The sequence below is a fragment of the Heloderma suspectum genome, chromosome 2 (genome assembly GCF_057233095.1).
Source record: "Heloderma suspectum isolate Gila_16-S chromosome 2, 16-S_ref, whole genome shotgun sequence".
Taxonomy (NCBI): Eukaryota; Metazoa; Chordata; class Lepidosauria; order Squamata; family Helodermatidae; genus Heloderma; species Heloderma suspectum.
Window position 1 is genome coordinate 379,448,368 of NC_139459.1, and position 21,491 is coordinate 379,469,858.

Sequence of the window (21,491 nt, forward strand, 5' to 3'; positions counted from 1 at the left end):
GCTTCTCCTAAGGCTTAGTTACTGGCAGTAATGCCCTAAGCCCGGCGCCAGGTCGTCTGGCTGAAAGGGGGGGGCATTGTGGGCGGGTGGGGTGACAAGACATAGGGGCCTCTGATTGGTGTACCCCAGTGGCACCACCATGCAAGGAGGGGCAGGCTGAGTTGCCTTAAACTCAGCCCCCTTCCCAATCTTAGCTCTCTGGCTTGACGCAGCTCCCTCCCAACCTCCCCTAAGCAGTGTGGGTTTACTACTGGTTGCCATTCAGGAACCATGTAGGAATTTTTTGGCTCACAGTTCGATTGGCCTATTACTGTGCATCTTTTTTGCCTACGTCACACTGTTTTGCGGGTCGAGTGTGTCCTGTAAGGGAATATGGTTTTTATCATCGGTCACATTCCATTTGGCGGCTAGGACGGGCAAAAACAGGAAAGTAGGGATGGTGTGCATGCAGAGGCACCTTATGGTGACAGGTGACGCCTGAGGCCCCCCGAACGGGTTGTGCAGCTTGGCGGGGGGATAAGGGTTGCCTGGGAGACCAACCCTACTCACTCACCCAGGTGTTGTGCGGCACTGGGTTGGGGGTGACACCGGAAGGTCCACCTCACCCAGAAGTGGCAGTCCGGAGGGATGGCGAGATCACTGCGACCCCTCAGGCTGGGTATGTTTTCACCCAAGAAGTGCCAGCTAGCCGCTGACACAGTTAGATGCCCGTCCTAGTTACCCCTTTGCAGCTATTTCAATAAATGTGGCCCAATTTTCAACCCAAGCTTGTTGTCTGCGTCTTCTTTAACCCATCTCCGCTCGCAAAGAGGTTTCGGTGGCTGGCCCTGAATTGTGCACTCTGACTATATCAGCTCTAATTTACTTCTTCCCCAAACAAGATTACACACATTTTGGTGAGCTCACTGGTAATACTCATGGCACTGCCTTCCCTAACTGGATACCTTCCAGGTGTGTTTGACCACAGCTCCCATAATTCCCTGCCAATGTGGTCACTGAGAATTATGGGAGTTATAGTCCAACATGCCTGGAGGTCCCAGGCTGGGGAAGACTGTCAGAGGGTGAGAATTCAGTTATATCATCAGGTTTCTTTTTCTTGCTGGCAAACCTGTTTTATCAAGGTACAGAGGTACAATTGGGAGCGTCAGGGAAGGGAGCAAGGCTGGGAAAGTGTCCCAGGTTGTGTGCACATCCACTGACATCAGGGATGGGGAAGGTGTGGCCTTCTGGTGTTCTTGGCCTGCAACTCCCATCATCCATCACCATTGGCTAGGGTGCCGAGGGCTCACAGCCCAATAATATCTGGAGGCCCACATGTTCCTGACGATTGGTATACATCAAAAATAATTTTCTTGATCCTGGCTCTTTTGTACATATTTCTTTAAGAGAAGCCAGGCCAAACTCACCTTTCCCCCATCAGTGACCCTTGTCAGAAGATGGAGCCACATCTGGACTTCTCGCAAACATGTTTTTCTCCAGCTCGGCACTTGCGCCTTGAGCCACATGGAGAGTTCATGAAGTTGCAGAAGTGACACTTCCCCTTATAATTATCAAAAACATAGTGATTCGTTCTGGTTCTTGCCAAAGCTCAAGAAATATTTTTTATTTTTACCGGAGATTGCCTTTGAGACCGATGACCTAAACATCAAAATCAAACATAGCATAATGTAACTTCTAGCACTATGCCTGAAAATAACCTGGTGCATATAATATCTCATGTGCTACGGAGAGCTTGGGCTGAGATCTCGGGCAGGCTGGGATGACTGTGCTTGTGGTGTAGTTGAACAGAACTCTCCTTCTGCTCGGCACTCGCTGTATTTGGAGAGACTCAGCAGCCTCGGCCTTGCATGAGATTTGTGCCTTCTTCTGACCAGCTGGCTTAGGAGGTGAGAGGAGGGTCCCAATGGCGGTTTAGCAGGGAAACCCAAAATGATATCACTGCTTCTGCTGCTGGTGCTCCTGCTGCTGCCTCCTGCAGCCTGTGAGATGCAGAGTTTAACGTGTCCCCCAAATCTGATGAGACATCAAAAGGGAGCATCGAATTACTACCGGCCTGGAGACATCCTCATTAGTGGAGTCATATCTTCACAAATGTTTGAATATCACGACCCATACATCTTTTCAGAGTCCCCTTTAAACAGGCGTGATTGGTAAGTCATGACCATTTCTTTGCTCCCCACCTGCAATCCAATTATCCCCATTTTTGGGAGACCATCCCTGGTAAATCACTCTCCCTGCTTTTCCCTCTTGTGTCTTTTGAAGGAGGATTGGGAGCTCCGTTAACATGAAGGCAACATTTAAGTGTGATTGCCCATGATTGGATAATAAGGGTTTCCTTGCATAGTGTCAACCAAGAGAAATAAAAGATCCAATATCTAATAAATATTAATGTTACGTTGACTGTCTTCAAGTTAATAATATTATTTTCCGTATGAAGGTCATAATATTTTTTGGGATTAAGTATCAATAAACTGATTGATTTCTCGCAATTGAAAGGTCTGTGGTCTTTTATACTGGTGTGTAAACCGCAGGTGTGATGTAACCCTCCCTCAGGTCTGTCTGCCTCTGCTTTGGGACAGCTGTCCTCACTGTCCCACAAGCTTCAGTCCCCAAATTCACCAGGTACAAGTGACACCCAATATGCCTAGTTGGTTCCCTTTACCCAACCACGAGAAGTACCCAGGAAATATGAATGCTATCGGTAGCACAGAAAGATGTACAGGATGTGGGGTTTTATCATTTAAAACAAACCATTTAAAGTTTATTTAATACAAGAGATGTTATATCTTATAATTAATCATGCAGTTCTCTGCCTTTTCCTGCCCCTTCTAACTCTCATTCCTACAACCCCACTATCTGGACTTAGCTTCCTCCATCCCGAAGGCCTGTCTCCAAACCCCATCGTACCAACCAACCATCTGCTCCTGCCTTATATAACCTCGGTCTCCCCTCACACACAAGCCCCTTCCACCTTTCCCTCACTTTCTGCCAAACAATTCACCTGAGCTCACTTGCATTCTGTTTAACCCAGCAAACACATATAAACATCACTATACACTCGACACTGTGATTCTGGCACAGCAATCTTTTCGTTTAATGAATGTCATGGTTTTTTTGAAATGGGCAGCTTGATATTCTACAGTTCACAACCAAACCAGTGGCAACCAGGAAGTTACAACGTGTCAACATCTAATAACACAAAATCAAGGCCAGGGTCACGACTTCAAAGCCACTTCTAGAGATGAATAAATGAGCCCCAGAACTTATGGGCTGCATTCCTTGCAACTTGATGATGCTCATTTGAACTTTTCTGTAGCCAGTGTCAGAAGGAGATTTTGGAAGGAGCGTTTAAAGAGTTCCTCATAATAAGGAGCCATTTTGCCCTTTGTGTCTGTGTTTAGAGACTGCTGAGATAATTGTTGTCCTGGAATTAGGGATGGCGGAGAATTCTGCCATGGACTCCAATGAGGCCGAATTCCAGGGAATTCGGCCTCCGGAGTCCATGGCAGAACGTTCCCACTCACCTTTGCCTCCCGCTGGATTGTTGTGGAGCCGAATCATCCTCGCTGGTGGCTCCATTCCACAAGTGATATGGCTGCCATTGCCATCTGTATCACTGCGGATGAGGAACAGGAAGTGATCCGGATGCAAATGGCATCCGCCACGCCATTTGCATCCCTGTGCCTTCTTGCGGTAGGCTAGGTGTCTGTCTTTACGTAGCTATTTACGTAGCCTATCATGTGAAAAAATAGGGACATTTTTTCATGCAATTTAGATGAATCTATAGCCCATAAAAAGGGCTATAGATTTAAAAAAGAAAGAAAGTGACATTTTGTTTTCTTTGCATGAAGGATGATGGTGTGACACATATATTTTAATTTTTATTATTGTTTTCCAGTCGTGTACGTCTGAGGTACTGGCACAGCTTGTCCTTCTTGTTTGCCATCCAGGAGATCAATCAGAATCCCAGGCTCTTGCCCAACATCACCTTGGGCTACAACATCTATGAGAGCCATTATTATGGAAGAACCACTTCCTATGCCATGCTACACCTGCTTGCGGGTGGGGAAAGCAATCTTCCGAATTACAACTGTGGGAGAAGGAATAACCCGCTGGTCCTTGTTGAAGGGGTTGAATCGGACCTCTCCATCCTGATTTCAGTCATGTCAGGCATCTACAAGATCCCACAGGTATGAATGGGGAGGGGAGGGGAGGCCAGCTGCATTTCAATGGGAGCTGGCCTCTGGCTCAGCTTGGACTCCATTCCAAAGCATCTCTGCTCAGTGGGGAAGCAGGTCCTCTGGAGTGTATATTGGAGGTGAGTAGTGACTGTGGAGACACTGTTGAATGGGAGCCAAGGCAGCAGAATGTGCGGCTGAAGGAGGACCATAATCAGGTATCAGCATTGGGGGGGGGGGGGTTGCCGAGACCTCATGGGCTCAGCGGGGCCCAGCCCCCAACCCTGTCCATTCCTGCTTCTCTCTTTTTGGCTGTGATTGAATGGAAGTGAAGCAAAGCCAGCACCTGAACACAGCGAAGTCGGCACAAGCCACATGAGGACACTAAAGCAGGGGTGTTGCTAAGCAGGGGTGGGCAAGAGGCAGCCTGCAGGCCATATACGTCTCCTCTGGCAATTGTGGTGGATGCCTATCTGGTCGTTGAAATTGGGCTCTGGAAAGTGGGCCAAGCAGTTCTTTGGAGGGCTGAGTGGAGCCCAGTTCAACTGGGAAATAGCGGAGAATTCCACCATGGACTCCAATGTGGCCGGATTCTTTAGAATCCGCCCCTCCCAGAGTCTGTGGAGAATGGACCATTCTCCCTGGCCACCCCATGAACTTGGTCCTGGACAGACCCTACCTGGCACCGGACGGGTCCGGGTCTGTCCACTGAGTCCTTGCGTCCACTGCTGGTGTGCTGATGCAAATGGCGTCCGGTGTAGAGGACGCCATTTGCATCCCTGGTCTTTTCATGATAGGCTATGTAAATATTTAAGCAGCCTGTCACGAAAAGACCAGGGACGCATATGGCGTCTGCTACGCCGGATGCCATTTCTGTCCGCAAACCAGCAGGGCAGCGGACGGAAGTCCTGCTGCAGCTGGGCCCAGCTGGTGGCTCCGCAGACTCACCGTGGAGTGGAGCCGGCCGGGGAGGATTCTGGGGGGAGGAATGGAACACCCCCACGCACCCCCCAGGTGGATCAGTGAGTGGGGTTCGTACACCCCTACTCTATGGTACTTGGAATACCTGAAAGGTTTCCATTCACTCCTTAGGGGAAAAGAAAAGCGTTGCCTTTGGGGTGGGACTTTATATGGGGTAAGGTTGCTTATGCCTCCTGTCCCCCCACTGTCAAGGACCCCACTGTACCTCTTTGAGCAAATGACACAAAGAATGGAAGCACCACAAAGGATCCTTTGGATATTTTAGAACTCCACCCCCATTGTGTTAGAGATTAATGTTTTCAGGTTAATACAACTCTGAAAATAAATCAGTGCAAACTACTAGTTTCTTCCTTTCCTCACTAGATCAGTTATGGTGTTGCTACTCATGTTCTTAATGATAGAAGTCAGTTCCCTTTCATCCACCGTATGGGCCCAAGGGAAGAAACCCAGTATCAGGGCATCGTCCAACTGCTTCTGTTCTTTGGATGGACATGGATCGGTCTCTTTGCTCCAGACAATGACAATGGAGACAGGTTCATGAGAGCCATGACACCCCTATTGACTAGGAGTGGAATTTGTGTTGCCTTCTCACAAAGACTACACGTAAGAATCAGACATGAGACTGAACTATCAGTTGTCTGGGGACGAGTCAATGTAGTTGTATTGTATGCAGATGTTCAATATGTATTTCAACCAGTTATCAATATGCAAAGAATGCTTGCAAAGAAAGAAAATGGAGCAAAAGTCTGGATCACAACAACTTTTCCAGACATTGACTTCAACTTGTTTGTTGATCATGCTATCTTCAAGTTCATCCATGGTTCTTGGACCTTCAAAGTGAATACACAAAAAAGGACAAAATATGATTACTATCAACCATTTTCCTCTTCTCTGTATCTGTTTTGGGATGTATCGTTTGACTGTTTATCTTCAAACCATGTGTTTTCCAAGAGAAGCTGGAAAAGATGCACAGAGAAAGAGAAACTGAGGACTCTGCCCCTGGAGGAGGTTGAGAGGGCCCTGTCCCAAGACAGCTTCAGTGCCTACAACAGTGTTCAAGCAGTGGCCCATGCTTTAAATGCTGCATATTTATCCCGACCGAAGCAGATGATGGTGGTGGTGGGTGGATGGGATAGGCTGAAACATCAAGAGCTGCAGTCATGGCAGGTATTGCATTTTTATTTTGCAACACCACCATAGTGCTGGAAGATGTGGTGTGGAGATGTAATGTGCCCATAATCATTCCTAGTGCATTGGTGAGTGGTTTCTGTTTCTGAGAGATAGCTTGGTATCCTGTTCTAGGTGGGCTGCATTCCGTATGTAGGACCAGGCTCATAGTCTGTGGCACTCCTAGATCCATGGTTGTTGCTGGAGTTCTCAGTGACCTCAGTTGCTCGTGGTGCCTTTTACAGCTTTGTCTGCTTTTCCAGCAGCAGCCACTCCTAGATGGGTACAGCTTGGCCACAGTGGTACTGATATCGGTGACTTCAAACCTGGGCTGCCAGCTGTATGTGAGGATACCCCTGAGACCAGTCCAGAAGGTACAGGCAGTGCAGAGTGTGACTGCCTGACTGTTGTCATGTGCTGCTCCATAGCAGCATGTAACCCTTTGGCTGAAAGCATTGCACTCGTGCCTATTTGATACCAGGCCTGGATTGAGGTTTGATGAAGGTATGTAAAGCCAAGAACAACTTGGGACCAGGACACTTGAGGACATGCCTTTTTCCTCATCATCCTGCTCCATCACTGCTGTCTTAGGCAGAGGCCCTCCGGAGGGGCCCACTTGGGTTGGATATCTGCTTGGAAACCACCAGGAGGAGGGCCTTTGAGTGTGTTGTCTCCCAACTGGAGGAATTGCCTTCCAACTATCAGGCATACTCGACACTTTAGCTTGGAAAAAAGCAGGGCAATGGAGATATGATAGAGGTCTACAAGTTTATGCATGGTGAATCAGATGAAGTGGCCAGGGAGACATTTTTCTCCCTCTCTCAAAATGCTAGAACCCAGGGTCATGCTATGAAGCTGATTGGTGGGAGATTCAGGACAGAGAAATGGAAGAACTTCTCTACAGAGCACATAGTGAAACTATGGAATTCGCTACCACAGCATGTAGTGATGGCCACCAATTTGGATGGCTTAGAAAGAGGTTTAGACATATTCCTGGAGGAAAAGGCTATTTATGGCTACTAGTCCTGATGGCTACGTGCTACCTCCAGTACCAGAGGCAGTGAGGCTGTTTGCACCACTTTCTGGGGAACATAGGTGGGAGGGTGCTGTTGCGCTCATGCCCTGCTTGTCGGTTCCTGTTCAACAGCTGGTTGACCAGTGTGTGAGCAGAATGCTGGACTCAATGGTCCTTGGTCTGATCCAACATGGCTCTTCTTATATTCTTATGTTCCTATGTTTTCTTTTCAGGCAAGCATTTTGTGACAAATAAGCTTCTGCTCAGACCAGATGAGGACTAGGGATGGGGGAGAATTTCTCCCTGAAACTTTGGGGGGCCGAGTGCCAACGCATTCGGTCCTCCGAAGGTTGTTCGGGGAGAAATTCTCCGCCCCCCCACGCCCCCTGTGATGGGACTTACCTTTTACGACTGTCGCTCCCGGTGGTGGGTCCCGGTGGCAGTTTGGCAGGTCTTCGGCAGGCTGCCGCCGCCGCTGCCATTACAAGAAAAGTAAAAAAACAAACAAACACCCCTGTGATAGGCTACGTAACGATTAACGTAGCCTATCATGTAACGATTAACGTAGATGCTACGCTATTTGCGTTCCCCTTATTTTTGCCGTCTTAGTCTACGTAAATGTTTACGTAGACTAAGATGTGCCAAATTAAGGAACGCAAATGACAGCGCCTATGGGCGCCGCCATTTGCATACGCATGTTTTTTTTTCTTTTCAATCAGCCGTGATAGGCTACGTAAACATTTACGTAGCCTATCACAGTGTTTTTTAAAAATCTAGCCATGATAGTCTACGTAAATCTTTACGTAGCTTATCACTTTTTTTTTTTTAACTGGAAATGGCAGTGGTGGCAGCCAGTCGGAAGACTGGCTGCCGCAGCTGCCGCTACCGAACCGCTGCCAAACTGCTGCTGGAGCCGCCGCTGCCAGGAAGATCAGATATTGCTCATGAATCTGCTATGCAAGCTTTGAACAATACTTTGTCTGCTCGAATTTCCCAATTGGAGGCATCTACACACAGAGCGAACCTTTGTATTATGGGCATTAAAGACTTGGCTGCTGATGTATGATTGGCTGAATTTGTGGATAAACTTTGGCATGAGTTATTGGTTTTGCCATCTGATTTTTTATTGGCTATTGAGCATGCATATTGTATCCCTGGCTCAATACATGGCACTAAAGGGCCTTCTGGGACTGTTGTTGTGCAGTTTTCACAAGTTTCTACAAAAAATTATCTTCTGCATCTGGCATGAGAACGGGGTGAGCTGTGCTGGGGATCAGCAAATGACAAGATTATGCTCTTTCCTGATTATACTAAAGAAATTGCTGACAGAAGAAGGCAATTCACCAAGGCGAGAAGTTTGGAAAAGCAAAATAACCTGCAATAGCATATTAAATATCCTGCTACATTTTGCATTCTTTCTGAAGGCCTAATGAAAAAAGATCTTAAATCCTGATGCGGCTGAATCATTTCTCCTTGGTGTTAACATTAAAACAAGGCAGCCAACTTTCCCAGCCTCTTGAGTTGGAATTTAGCCATTTTTACTGTTCCTCTGAAGTCTTGTTCGGGGTTTAGCTGATAGGATGTCTGGGAAGTTTGCCAGATGTTTGCATATTTTTGTTTTCTTTCTCCTTTGTGTGTTATATTGTATGTGTGTATGTGAATGTACACATTTAAATACATTTTTTAGATATGATATTACTTAAATAAAAAATGGTTTGTTTTTATTTTTTATTTTTACTTATTATTTTTTAACCTTCTCTTAAATTTCTTCTTTTCCTCCTTTTTTTTAAATTATCAGTAATATTAGTATTGCTATCATTATTGTGGGATTATGATTATTATTATTTCTTGTTGGTTAAACTTTTAATGTTTACTAATATGTGTCAATGGAATGGTAATATATGGTTAATGGAAATGGATGGTTTGCTCCCATTTATTTGCTATGAGACTGAGGTTATAACATGGAAAGACAAGGCTCACAGTTGATGGAGCAGTGGACTGAAGATTTGATAATATTTGCAATGTTTGGAAGAGTGCTGTTTAGGTATGATTTGAAATTGGACTTATATTTGGATATTTGGTTTGCCTTCACTGAAGCTTAGATATAATCTCCCCCCCTTTCTTTCTTTCTTTCTTTCTTTCTTTCTTTCTTTCTTTCTTTCTTTCTCTTCTTCTTTTGCTTTCCTCCTTTTTTCCTTTTCTTCCCCAGAATACTGTAATCTTGGAAACTGTAGATTTTGACTATGTTGTTGGTATTGTTTATTTCACTTATAAAAAATAAAATAAATATAGATCCCCCCCCCCAAGAAGGTATCTCAGCTGTGACTGAAAAAGAAAAAGACTGTCATCCACTCTGAGTTCAGATGGGATGTGCTGTTGTTGTTCAGTCGTTAAGTCATGTCTGACTCTTCGTGACCCCATGGACCATAGCATGCCAGGCCTTCCTCATTGGCCCCATTTTGTAGAGGATTAGAACTCGAAGTGAGAACGACTAAGGTATTGAATCTGCTTCCATGTTTCCTAAATGCTGTTTGTTTTCTCTCTTGTTCTAGTTTCATGCTTTCTTAAGAGAAGGACGGCTTTCTAACACTTCCATGGAGGGACTGTATTTGGATGAGAATGGGGAGCTGGAACCTGACTTTGATATCGTGAATTGGGTGCTATATTGCAATTACCTTAAGGGTAGAGTGAAAATTGGAAGTATACATAGACAGGCATTCACAGACATAAAGCTCACCATGAAACCAGAAGCCATTGTGCTGCCCAGGCATTTTAACGGGGTAGGGGAAATTATTTGTGTCACCTTGCTGATGTGTTATATTCTAATAATATGTTGAATATTACATGTGAGACTTCCAGTACAATTCTATGCACAATTACCTTATTTGAGCTAGCAAGGAGGGTCTGGTGGAGTAGATCTAAGAAGTGGTGAATGTGTCTTTGCATGATGGAGTGGTGCCTGCCACTTTGAAGGAGGTGGTGGTGTCCCTGCTGAGAAAACCCTCCCTGGAGGTTTATATGAATGACCACCCAGTCACTAATACCCCCATTCTGGGTAAGGTGCTTGAGAGGGTGGTGGTTGGGCAACTGTAGATGTTCTTGAAGGATACGGATTATCTCACCCCATTTCAGTCTGGGTTAAGGGCTGCTTTGGGGACAGAATCACCTTTGGTCACCCGGGTGTCTGACCTCTTGTGGGAGAGTGACAGAGTTAGTACAGCCCCATTGATCTTGCTTGAACTCTCAGTGGCTTTTGATACCCTTGACCACAATAGTCTTTTGGATCATCTCCATAAGCTGGGAACTGTGGGCATTGTTCTACAGTTGGTATGCTCTTACTTGCATGGAGAGTTCCAGAAAGTAGTGGTTTATCAATCTATCAAACAAACAAACCAACAAACAAATCCTTGAGACAGTTTGATATCTCCCAAAGCTTGTCTTGGTCCTCCTCAAACTTTGCCACTTGGACCTCCCTGTATCATTCTTTCCTATTTCTTGCCTGTCTGTCTCTCCAATGGCATTTATATAGCAGATAATGTGTGTGGCTTTACACACATCTCCAGAATGCCATAATCCTGTTCAGATGGAGCAGCATTAGGCGCAAAACCATCCAGATCTCCATCCACACTCAGACTCTCATACTCTCTCCTTGCCACCATGCTCTGAGTGCAATACTGCAGGAGGTCTCAGGTTACTCTAAACTGCAGTACTCCAGAGATCTGACTGGAAGCTTGGAGGGGCCAGATGGGGCCACCGTTGAAGGTGGGCATTGGGGCAGGTCATAAAGGCAGCATCACATCTATTTTAGAAACACTTCATTGGTTCCCACTCAACTTCAGGATGCACATCAAGGTGCTGAAACAATTGAAGCACTGCACAATCTAGGGTGAGCGTAGTACAAGGGACATCTTCCATATGACTCATGCATGTGTTCTCTTAGAATAAATTATGAGGCCCCCTCCAAGTAGCACAACCATGTGAGGTTTGGCTGGTAACAAATTGCAGGAAGGTATTTTGTTCTGTGGCATTGTCCTGGGATAGTTTGGTCCACCATGAGCATCAAGTAAGACGTCCAAGGATCCTTTTGGTCATTTCAATGGGATTTTTATGATGTGATGCTTCAGTGTTTACTTGTTCATTTTTGCTTAACTTATTTGTTTATTTTGATGTATTCTGTGATTTTGTGTATGGTTTTAAACCTGTGTGAGCCATGTCAGGGAATTATTTTGGGGCAAGAAGGCATGATAACAATAGAAACACAAATCATTCAAAACCATCCGTTCTTATTTACACAGATTTGATTCACAGTGGGATTTTTTCCACCCTGAACCTGTGAAATTATATGTACTCCATACTGCTTTGGGAGTCTTGGCATTGAAGGAGGCTTTCTCGTTTGTTGATTTTACTCTTTTGTATTGTACGTTGCCTTGGAAAGTCCCCAGTCTTGAATGGTGGCTATGAAATACATTAAGGGTGCAATGCTATGGAGATAGGTTGGTGCCTCCGAACTCCAAGGTGACAGCCTATCCAATGCAGGGCAGGAGAAGCATGGAGGGGATCGTTCCCTCCACACTTCTCATGTCCTGCATTTGTGGCTAGACAGCCGATTTCAGCTGTCTAGCTGCGAGAAGGCAGAGCAGGGGAGAAGGCTGCTGGATGACACATAGGATGTGTCGTACTGGCATTTCCATATTCCCCTCCCCGTAATGCCCCCTGGAATGTCCTGTTTTGGCTGCTCTGTACTCCGCTTGCGAATGGGGAACATGGGGCTGTTCCGTGCTGCCTGAGGCATGGAAGCGGGGGAAGGTTGGTTCTCTGGGAACCAATCTCGGAGCGCGGCCTTTGAGGTCGGTTCCTGGAAACCAGATATCCTATGGCTGTCTAGCCACTGACTAGTAGCCATAGGATCGCTCCCTAAACAAATAAAATAAATTGATCTGGATTTCAAAGGTGCTTCCAGATAACGCTTTTATTGTGCAATTGTCCTGCATCACCCAAAGAAATAGGTGGGGTGGGGGTGGGGGGAGGTGTCAGTCCAGATGATGGCATCTTCTGTTTAAAAACCACCTCATGTTTTCCTAACTGTTTCTTCCTCCTTATGTTGTTTCACCTGGGGCTGCTCTACTCGAGGTTTTAATTTTTTTACCAGCATTGTAATGCATAGCTCACTTGTGTATCGCACAACATGCACCCGAAACAGTCCTCCTTATGCTATTTCTCCCTCCTTGACGTTCTTTTCTATCTGCTCTGCCACTGAGGAGCAAAAACATCACACAAAGAAGAGAAGGGTATTTCTAGTTGTGGTGCCGAGATTATGCCATTGCCTCCCTAAAGAGGCTAATCCCCCACACACTTTAAACCTGCACTTAAGACATTAAAATAATAATAATAATAATAATAATAATAATAATAATAATAAAAATAATAAATTTATTAGGTCCTTCAGGTGACATGATTTACTGCTTCTCCTCATTGCTTTGTTTTATGGCTGCTCATTCACTCTCACCCAAACATTTTATTACATATGTCAGTCACTCGGTTGATTTGATTGTATATAACCATAGACAATCAAATTTTGATGGCTGAAAGCAAGGAGGAGCTGAGGAACCTTATGATGAAGGTGAAAGAAGAAAGTGCAAAAGCTGGGTTGCAGTTAAACCTCAAAAAAACCAAGATTATGGCAACCAGCTTGATTGATAACTGGCAAATACAGGGCAGTGGAGGCAGTGACATACTTTGTCTTTCTAGGTGCAAAGATTACTGCAGACGCTGACTGCAGCCAGGAAATCAGAGGACGTTTACTTCTTGGGAGGAGAGCAATGACAAATAAATCTTAATAAAATAGTGAAGATCAGAGACATCACACTGACAACAAAGGTCTGCATAGTTCAAGCAATGGTATTCCCTGTAGTAAGCTATGGCTGCGAGAGCTGGACCATAAGGAAGGCTGAGCGAAGGAAGATAGATGCTTTTGAACTGTGGTGCTGGAGGAAAATTCGGAGAGTGCCTTGGACTGCCAGAAGATCAAACCACTCCATCCTCCAGGAAATAAAGCCAGACTGCTCACTTGAGGGCATGATATTAAAGGCAAAACTGAAGTACTTTGGCCACATCATGAGAAGACAGGATAGCCTGGAGAAGATGCTGATGCTAGGGAAAGTGGAAGGCAAAAGGAAGAGGGGCCGACCAAGGGCAAGGTGGATGGATGATATTCTGGAGGTGACCGACTCGAGCTTGGGGGATCTGGAGGTGGCGACGGCTGACGGGAAGCTCTGGCATGGGCTGGTCCATGAAGTCACGAAGGGTCGGAAGCGACTGACTGAATAAACAACAACCACCATAGGTTCTTACAATTTTGCCAAAACAGCAACAAAAGAGAGACAATCACAGAAAGAACAAGACTGAACAAGCCACTCCAGTCAGTTCATCATGTGCACAGTCTACAGCAACAGGTTTTTGGACCCTTGCTCTCATCTTTTTAGCAACCACTGCAAATAAGGCGACTTGATTAGTTACATAAGGATCCATATGTACCAGTAGTTTATACACCTGCTCAGCCAAATTCTGTCAAACATTCCTCTCAGCAGAGGTGCAAGAAATCTTTTCCTAGGACTAGGGATGTATGAAAGTTCCGGCTCGGATCTCGGGGAGGCCGAATGCCAGCACATTCAGCCCCCTGAAATCGGTGGTGGAACGGCCCCCCCCACCCCTCCGGGATGAGACTTACCTTGGGCGGATCTTCCTGGCAGCGGCGGCTCCAGCGGTGGCTCTGGCGGTGGTTCGGCAGCGGTGGCCGGTCTTCCAACCGGCCGCCGCCGCCATCTCCAGTTAAAAAAAAACAAAAAACGTGATAGGCTATGTAAAGATTTATGTAGCCTATCACGGCTAGGTTTTAAAAAAAACATGATAGGCTACGTAAATCTTTACATAGCCTATCACGGCTGACTTAAAAAAACCCAAAAAACCGCGTGTACGCAAATGGCAGCAGCCATGGCCGCCGCCATTTGCGTTCCTTATTTTGGCACGTCTTAGTCTACGTAAACATTTACGTAAACATAGATGCTATGCTATTTGTGTTCCCCTTATTTTCGCTGTCTTAGTCTACGTAAATGTTTACGTAGACTAAGACATGCCAAAATAAGGAACGCAAATGGCGGCGGCCATGGCCGCCACCATTTGCGTACGCGCGTTTGTTTGTTTTTTAAGTCAGCCATGATAGGCTACGTAAACATTTACGTAGCCTATCACAGCTGACTGCAGGGATGCAAACGGCGGTGGCTATGACCGCCACCATTTGCATCCTTGCTAGCCAGCGGCCAGATGTGCGGCTGTTGGTGGAGCCGGCCGGCAGCTCCGCAGAATCACTGCGGAGCACAGCCAGCCGGCCAGGATTCGGGGGGGGGGGAGGAACAGAGCGCCTCCCCCCCATCCAGAATTTTGGGGGGCGGGACGGAGCACCTCCCTCCCCCACCATCAGCATAATCCCCGAAAGGTAAGTCACTTTCGTTCATCCCTAAACCTGTGGAGACCTCCTGATTGTTTTCCTGTGTGAATTCCAAAGAATCTACCTATCTTTTGCTAGGACTGGCATACAGTTCTCTCTCTCTCTCTCTCATTCATGAAATCCTCTATTTGTGGAGCCCTACATATACAAAGGTGTTGGGTTGTCGGAACATTTGTATGCCTGTATTACCCTGGCCGTGGGCTTTGAACTCTTAGGTTAGAGTGATAAATCACATCCAGGTTTACTTACAAGGAGTAGTTTATTGAGTACATTCAGCACAATGGTTGGATCAATGGTTGGATCAGACAGCTTCTCTGAACCCAGAGCCATGGGGTACAATGGGTTTTATACCATACATGTTAGCAGTGAGGCAGCATGGCAGCAGCAAGTGCCCCCTAGCATTCATTCCCAGCATAGACTAGCCATGCTTCGTCAGAAGAAAACTTTCTCAGCACAGCCACCTGCAGCTTTAACACTGCAAACAAACTTTGCTTCTCAGGCACATTTTGATAAGGCCTTCTGGCTCATTATTGTGGAATGTATTGGCCTTTGACTCATCTCACATGCTCAGAGGCCTACTAGCAAGGGAATTGCACCAATAATGAACTTAAGCAAAGCATTATGGATCTCGAGGCCCCTCTAACACTACAGGTAACTTGGTTACAGGCTTGGGCCAATACATTACCTCTCATCCTGATATGCTGAAGGCATAGTCTGGAAGCATAATTCCATAAATAACTTCCTTAGCTCTGAGTTAGTCAAGGAATTAAGATAATTAGAGAGAGATTGCTCACCTTTGTAAAGATTGTAGCACCTGCTAAATCCTGTTTACTGAATGGTTCCAGCATCTTTATTAGCATATTTCGAGGACAGCTCATCTCTCATTTTAACCTTAGACTTATTTAGCTGAAAGGAAGCCAGTGAAAGAGAGAAAAGGGCCATGTTTTTAAAACAGAAGGAAGTCCACCCACCCCCGCCCTTCTGTTTTAGATAGCACTATTTAGAGAATTGGTGGTCAGGCATGTTAATCAGTCATTTCAGATAAAAGGAAAATACCCATGTTCACTCGAAGAGACATTGATGGTAGCCCGACTTCAGCACGAAGAATGCTTTGGCTATTGGGTGGTATAGAAACAAACAAACAAACAAATGAAGTCTTAGAAATTTATTCTGTATAACCTCCAGGTAGTCTGTTTTGCCCAGCCCCCAAATTTCTGTGCCATGCAGAATTTGTCCTAAGATCTTCTGCTCAAATCTTTTCACTGCTGGGTACATCAATTGGCCTCCCGTCATTTTAAAGAAGGTATAGCAAGCTTTTGCCAATCTAGAAGCAGCCAAGATAATAGCCTGTTTTTGTGCCTTCCAGGACAGCTCCTCTGAGAAATGTATACTCCAATACTTGAATGATGAGCATTTTGCAATACAATGATTATTGAGGTACATTTTATGTCTTTGGGGTCTTTTGGCAAACACCATAATTTTAATTTTATCTTACTTTATTTTAAGACATTCAGTTCTACAATTAGTTCCCAGCTTTTTCAATAAGCTACACATCCCTATCTGTGCAAGGATAACAAGACCATATTGTCTGTATATAAGAGGATAGAGTTCTTACATAGTCCTACAGACGGGGAGCTTTTGTATTCAGTTTCTACACTAATAATACCATGGATGAACTCTCTTACCCCTCCTTCCCCCAACCCCGCCCCCATCTATAGGACTATGTAAGAATTCTGTCCTCTTCTATTCTTGTCCCCAGACCTCAGAGCATTTGAGTCTCCTTGGTCCCATTCTCAAGCCATCCAAGATGCCCCACTCTTGGTGGGGTTTATTCCACACTTGGTTTAACAGAGATAAGATTCATGGCAAGTGATCCCTCTCAGCTTGCTCCTTAGTTTGAAACTTTGCCACATGGGGCAATAATGTAGTAGGCATTAGTCTACCACACTCCCACCTCTAGAGCTCAAAAATGTAAAGTCTCCATCAGATTTATCAAGTTAAGTTCCACGTACACCCATTAACGGATGTTTATTGAAAATCTTTGGTAGTTCCTGACCACTAGATTTTCAGGTCTCATCCAGTGAGCAATAGCCCCGTGGAAAAATATCCTCCATGTATGTGGAAATTTGACTGCCTTCAGATTTGAATCCTACACCTATATGAGGATTAAAATCTCCACATATTAGAAGATCAGTGCCAGGGTAGCATAATAAGACAGTTTCCAGAAGACTGTATAGACTATTCCATAATGACAGCTCTGCTGGGGGAATGTAAACATTTCTACAAATAATCTTTCTACCCCTCCTATTGTGAATAATCAAAGTCCGGATGTATTGACATGTTTTACTGCTGCTCTTCAATGCTTTGTTTTATGGCTGTTCACTCATTCTCCCACAAACATTTTATTGTATATGACTAACAGCCATTACAAACAACATAACTTACGACATGATGCAATAACAACAGAAACCATGATTCAAGTTAATATATCACCTGTACAGTTAACTGTAATAGCGTTCAGAGTGACAATACGGCAATGGAACCAATGACCTAGGGAGGTGGTAGGCTCTCCCACACTGGAGGCATTCAAGGTGAGGCTGGACAGCCATCTGTCGGGTATGCTCTGACTTGGATTCCTGCACTGAGCAGGGGGTTGGACTCGATGGACTTGTAGGCCCCTTCCAACCCTACTATTCTATGATTCTAGGAACTATTTTCCTGGTTGCTCTTTTATTGCTGCTGTTTCTAATTTCTGTTATTCTAGGACAGTATTTTAGTTTACTTTGATATTATACCATGCATCTTTCTGTACAGTGTCTTCAGCACATCTTCAGAAAAGGTGGGATGTGACAGTTAAAACAAACACACAAACCAAAGAGGTTTCCCTGCCATGCAAAAATAGTGCAAAAAAACAAAACAAAAAACAAACCCCTCACACCCTAGGGAGACACTAAACAAAGGCCTGAAGTCACTTGGAGTCCCTAGGACTACAGAGTCTGTTGGGTCCTTTCAAAACTCTATAATTCACTTCTAGAGAGACAAATACATCTTTTTTCTTTGTGCTGCTTCTCTGTATTGCTAGACCATGCCTCGTTCCAGGTGCGTCAAGAGCTGCCACCCTGGATATGCCAAAGAGATTCAGGAAGGAAAGCCCCCTTGCTGCTATGCTTGTGCTCCATGTGCGGAAGGGACAATCTCCATTCAAGAAGGTGGGTGACCACAGAGGTATGGGCCATCTCTTGGGCAAATGTTTACATCGGCCTAATACTTTCCCTGACTCTGTTTTAATTCTCCCTTCTATTCATTTAAAACCATTTAACAAAACCTTCCATGAATGTGTAAGATAAGAAGGCTTTATGAAGGATTCCTACCCCATGTAGGAAGCTTAAGAGGAGTTTGCTGGAATTAGCCATTTTCTATCACTTAGCCTAACATACCCCACAGGGATGTGGTGAAGATAAAAATAGAATAACACAGAGACTCTCCCGAACAATGTTTGGCTTATCATGCTTGCTAATACATATTTGAACAACACAGGATGCTACCTTTATACCAAGTCAACCCAAAAATCCCTCAAGCTCAGTACTGACTATTTTATACACAGGCTGGCATCAGCTCAGTTATGTCTCTCAGATCGAGATTTCCTGCCCCAACGACCAGAGATTCTTTTTTGGTGATGAGGCCATGGGTGGAACCTATTGAACAGAAAGCAGGTCCTCTACCAGGGAAGTTCTCTCTCTCTGTCTACCCCCTTCCCCTCCACTCTACTACACATTGTTATCTCCTGACCTCTTCCATGTCCCCATCTCTCTTCCAAATGGAATAGAAAACAGCAGGTTCTGGATGTATGACTGATATTAATGACGCTGAGGTCACTCCTTCTTTTCAGATGCAGACCATTGCACCAAGTGTCCAGAAGATCAACATCCAAACAAGGCCCATGATCAATGTGTCCCCAAGGATATCACCTTCCTCTCCTATGGAGAACCTTTGGGGATCATCCTGGCTTCCTTTGCACTATTCTTGTCTTTAATCACAGCCTTTGTATTAGGAACCTTCATTAAATACCTAGAAACACCAATAGTCAAAGCCAACAACCGGAACCTCTCCTACATTCTCCTTGTCTCCCTCCTGCTTTCCTTTTGGACCTCCTTCCTGTTCATTGGCCGTCCAAGGAAAGTGACCTGCCTTTTCCGACAAACAGCCTTCAGCATCATCTTCTCAGTGGCTGTCACATCTGTGTTGGCCAAAACGATCACCGTGATGCTGGCCTTTCTGTCCACAAAGCCAGGGAACAAGGTGAAGAGATGGCTGGGGAAGAGTCTTGCCAACTCCATTGTAATTTCTTGTTCCAGTGTCCAAGTTGTCATCTGCTCCATCTGGCTGGCCATCGCTCCACCCTTCCCTGACTCTGACATGCACTCCCAGCCTGGGCAGATCATCCTGCAATGCGACGAAGGATCCGTCGCCATGTTTTATACTGCCCTTGGCTACATGGGCTTCCTGGCTGCCACCTGCTTGATGGTGGCTTTCCTAGCTAGAAATCTGCCTGGGGCCTTCAATGAAGCTAAGCTGATCACCTTCAGCATGCTGGTCTTTTGCAGTGTTTGGGTCTCCTTTGTGCCCACCTACCTGAGCACGAAGGGGAAATACATGGTAGCTGTGCAGGTCTTCTCTATCTTGGCCTCAGGTGCTGGGTTGCTGTGCTGCATCTTTCTTCCCAAGTGCTACATTATTGTACTGAGGCCTGATCTGAATAGAAAGGAGCATCTCATAATGAAAGCTAAAGGTGGAACTTTATCAGAGCTAGAGATGTAGAAGAATTCCATCCCAACCACCATCTGGATAAGAATCACATGTTCTGATGGAGGGACAAGAATTATCGAACAGGTCCAGGGCCTGTTCCTTTCCCATGGGTTACAGGTAGATCCAAAAATAGAGGGAGGCCTTCAATGCAAGGAGGGGGAACCCTGGAAAAAGTATATTTTTTAGCCTTCTTCTCATGGGGTCACATTGCTCTAGCTATGGTTCTCTGACCTTTGTTAGATGAGCACCGACTGATGCATCATTGTGACCTATGGGTGCCTTTTAAAAATGTAAATAAAAACTATGGATTAGGAAATGGGTGGGGAAGTTGTGACCCTCCAGTTGTTTTGGCTGGTAACTCCTATCATCCATCACCAGTGGTGATGCTAGGCAATGCTGATGGGTGTTGTAAATGTAAACATCTGGAGGGCCAGGAGTTGTCCACCCTGAGATTAAGAGGTTCTGTAGGACACCAAGAGTAGTCTTGAATCAGGGACACGAATGTCAGCATCCAAGCACCTCCCTACTCGTCCCAGCCTGCAGCCATTCAAGGGGAGGAACTGGTGGCCTGGTCTTACCTCTGTTGCAGCATCACCAACACTGCTAAGGGGCAGAGAGCCTCACTCCAGACTCCAGCCTAGCAGGGATCAGGAGGCACAAGAAGCCAACAGGGTCTCTGCTGACTCTTACCTGGCTCACGAGGCTGGGCAGTTTTGCAGACTGAGTTTCCGATCCTTCTGCTTGATCACCTGAGGGACCAGCCATTTTACCCAGGACCACCAGACTCTCTCCTAACATACTTCCCTCAACATTGAGTGATGATTGGATACATTACTCAAATGTGTTTCTTCATTTGGAGACTGGGAGGAAGGCAGGCAAAGTTCCCACCTGGCCTCTGATCCAGCTGGATTGTCCCTCCCTTCCCTCACAGGGCTTTCTGCCATCAACCACCCTGTGAGACTGACGAGTTGTTCTTGTTAATATTGTTTTACAGTGGTTTCTGTGAATGTATTATTGTCTTACTTGTAGACCACTTTGCTCTGAGTTTACAGTGAAAGGTGGTTTATAGATAATTGTGAAGCATAGATACATTTCTCAGAAAGAAACAACCCTTTGGTTTAATTCTGTTCCTGATAAAAACAAATGCTACATTTGTTCCAGCTGAACATCAGGAAAAACGTCCTGAGTGCTAGAGCAATACGACAATGGAACCAATGACCTAGGGAGGTGGTGGGCTCTCCCACACTGGAGGCATTTAAGATGAGGCTGGACAGCCATCTGTCAGGGATGCTCTGACATGGATTCTTGCATTGAGCAGGGCATTGGATTTGATGGTCTTATAGGCCCCTTCCAACCCTACTATTCTAGGATTCGATGATTCTATGTGTCTTGCTCTTTCAAACAGCAAATATGAAGCAACAACTGTAGCCTTCATATGTTTCCTGTACTGTGGTGTAGGCCATTCAGGAATGCCTTATAGATCTCCGAAGATGATTTGAAACTTGGTCAACTGAAGAAAACAAAAACAAAAACATTTCTATGTCACTCCTGGATGTTTTTTGCCCTGCTCTGAGATCATCCAGACACACACTTGTTTGTGTTATGCACAACCCCCTAGAATCAGAGAACATCACAGACTGACAAGTTGACATCATGCTCTCACTGACAAGAAACATCACCTCTTTTTCCCCATTAAAAAAATCCATTGAGAAATAACTGCAGTACATAAATACATTTCTCCAAAAGGAATACTCCTTTGATTTAATTCTGCTCCTGATAAAAACACAGAGATGCTACATTACTTGCTCTTTCGGACAGCAAATACCAAGCAACATCTTCA

General features: G+C 45.4%; 1 protein-coding gene across 1 annotated transcript; it reads left to right on the forward strand.

Moving 5' to 3' along the window:
• The first annotated feature begins 1,929 nt into the window (after nucleotides 1-1,929).
• LOC146356340 (vomeronasal type-2 receptor 26-like) lies at nucleotides 1,930-19,663 on the forward strand. The gene is made up of 5 exons (XM_084830060.1): nucleotides 1,930-2,150; nucleotides 4,285-4,396; nucleotides 6,572-6,700; nucleotides 10,905-11,103; nucleotides 18,735-19,663. Exons 1-5 carry the CDS (start codon nucleotides 1,930-1,932, stop codon nucleotides 19,661-19,663), a joined length of 1,590 nt encoding a protein of 529 aa, XP_084686186.1.
• The last annotated feature ends 1,828 nt before the right edge of the window (nucleotides 19,664-21,491 follow it).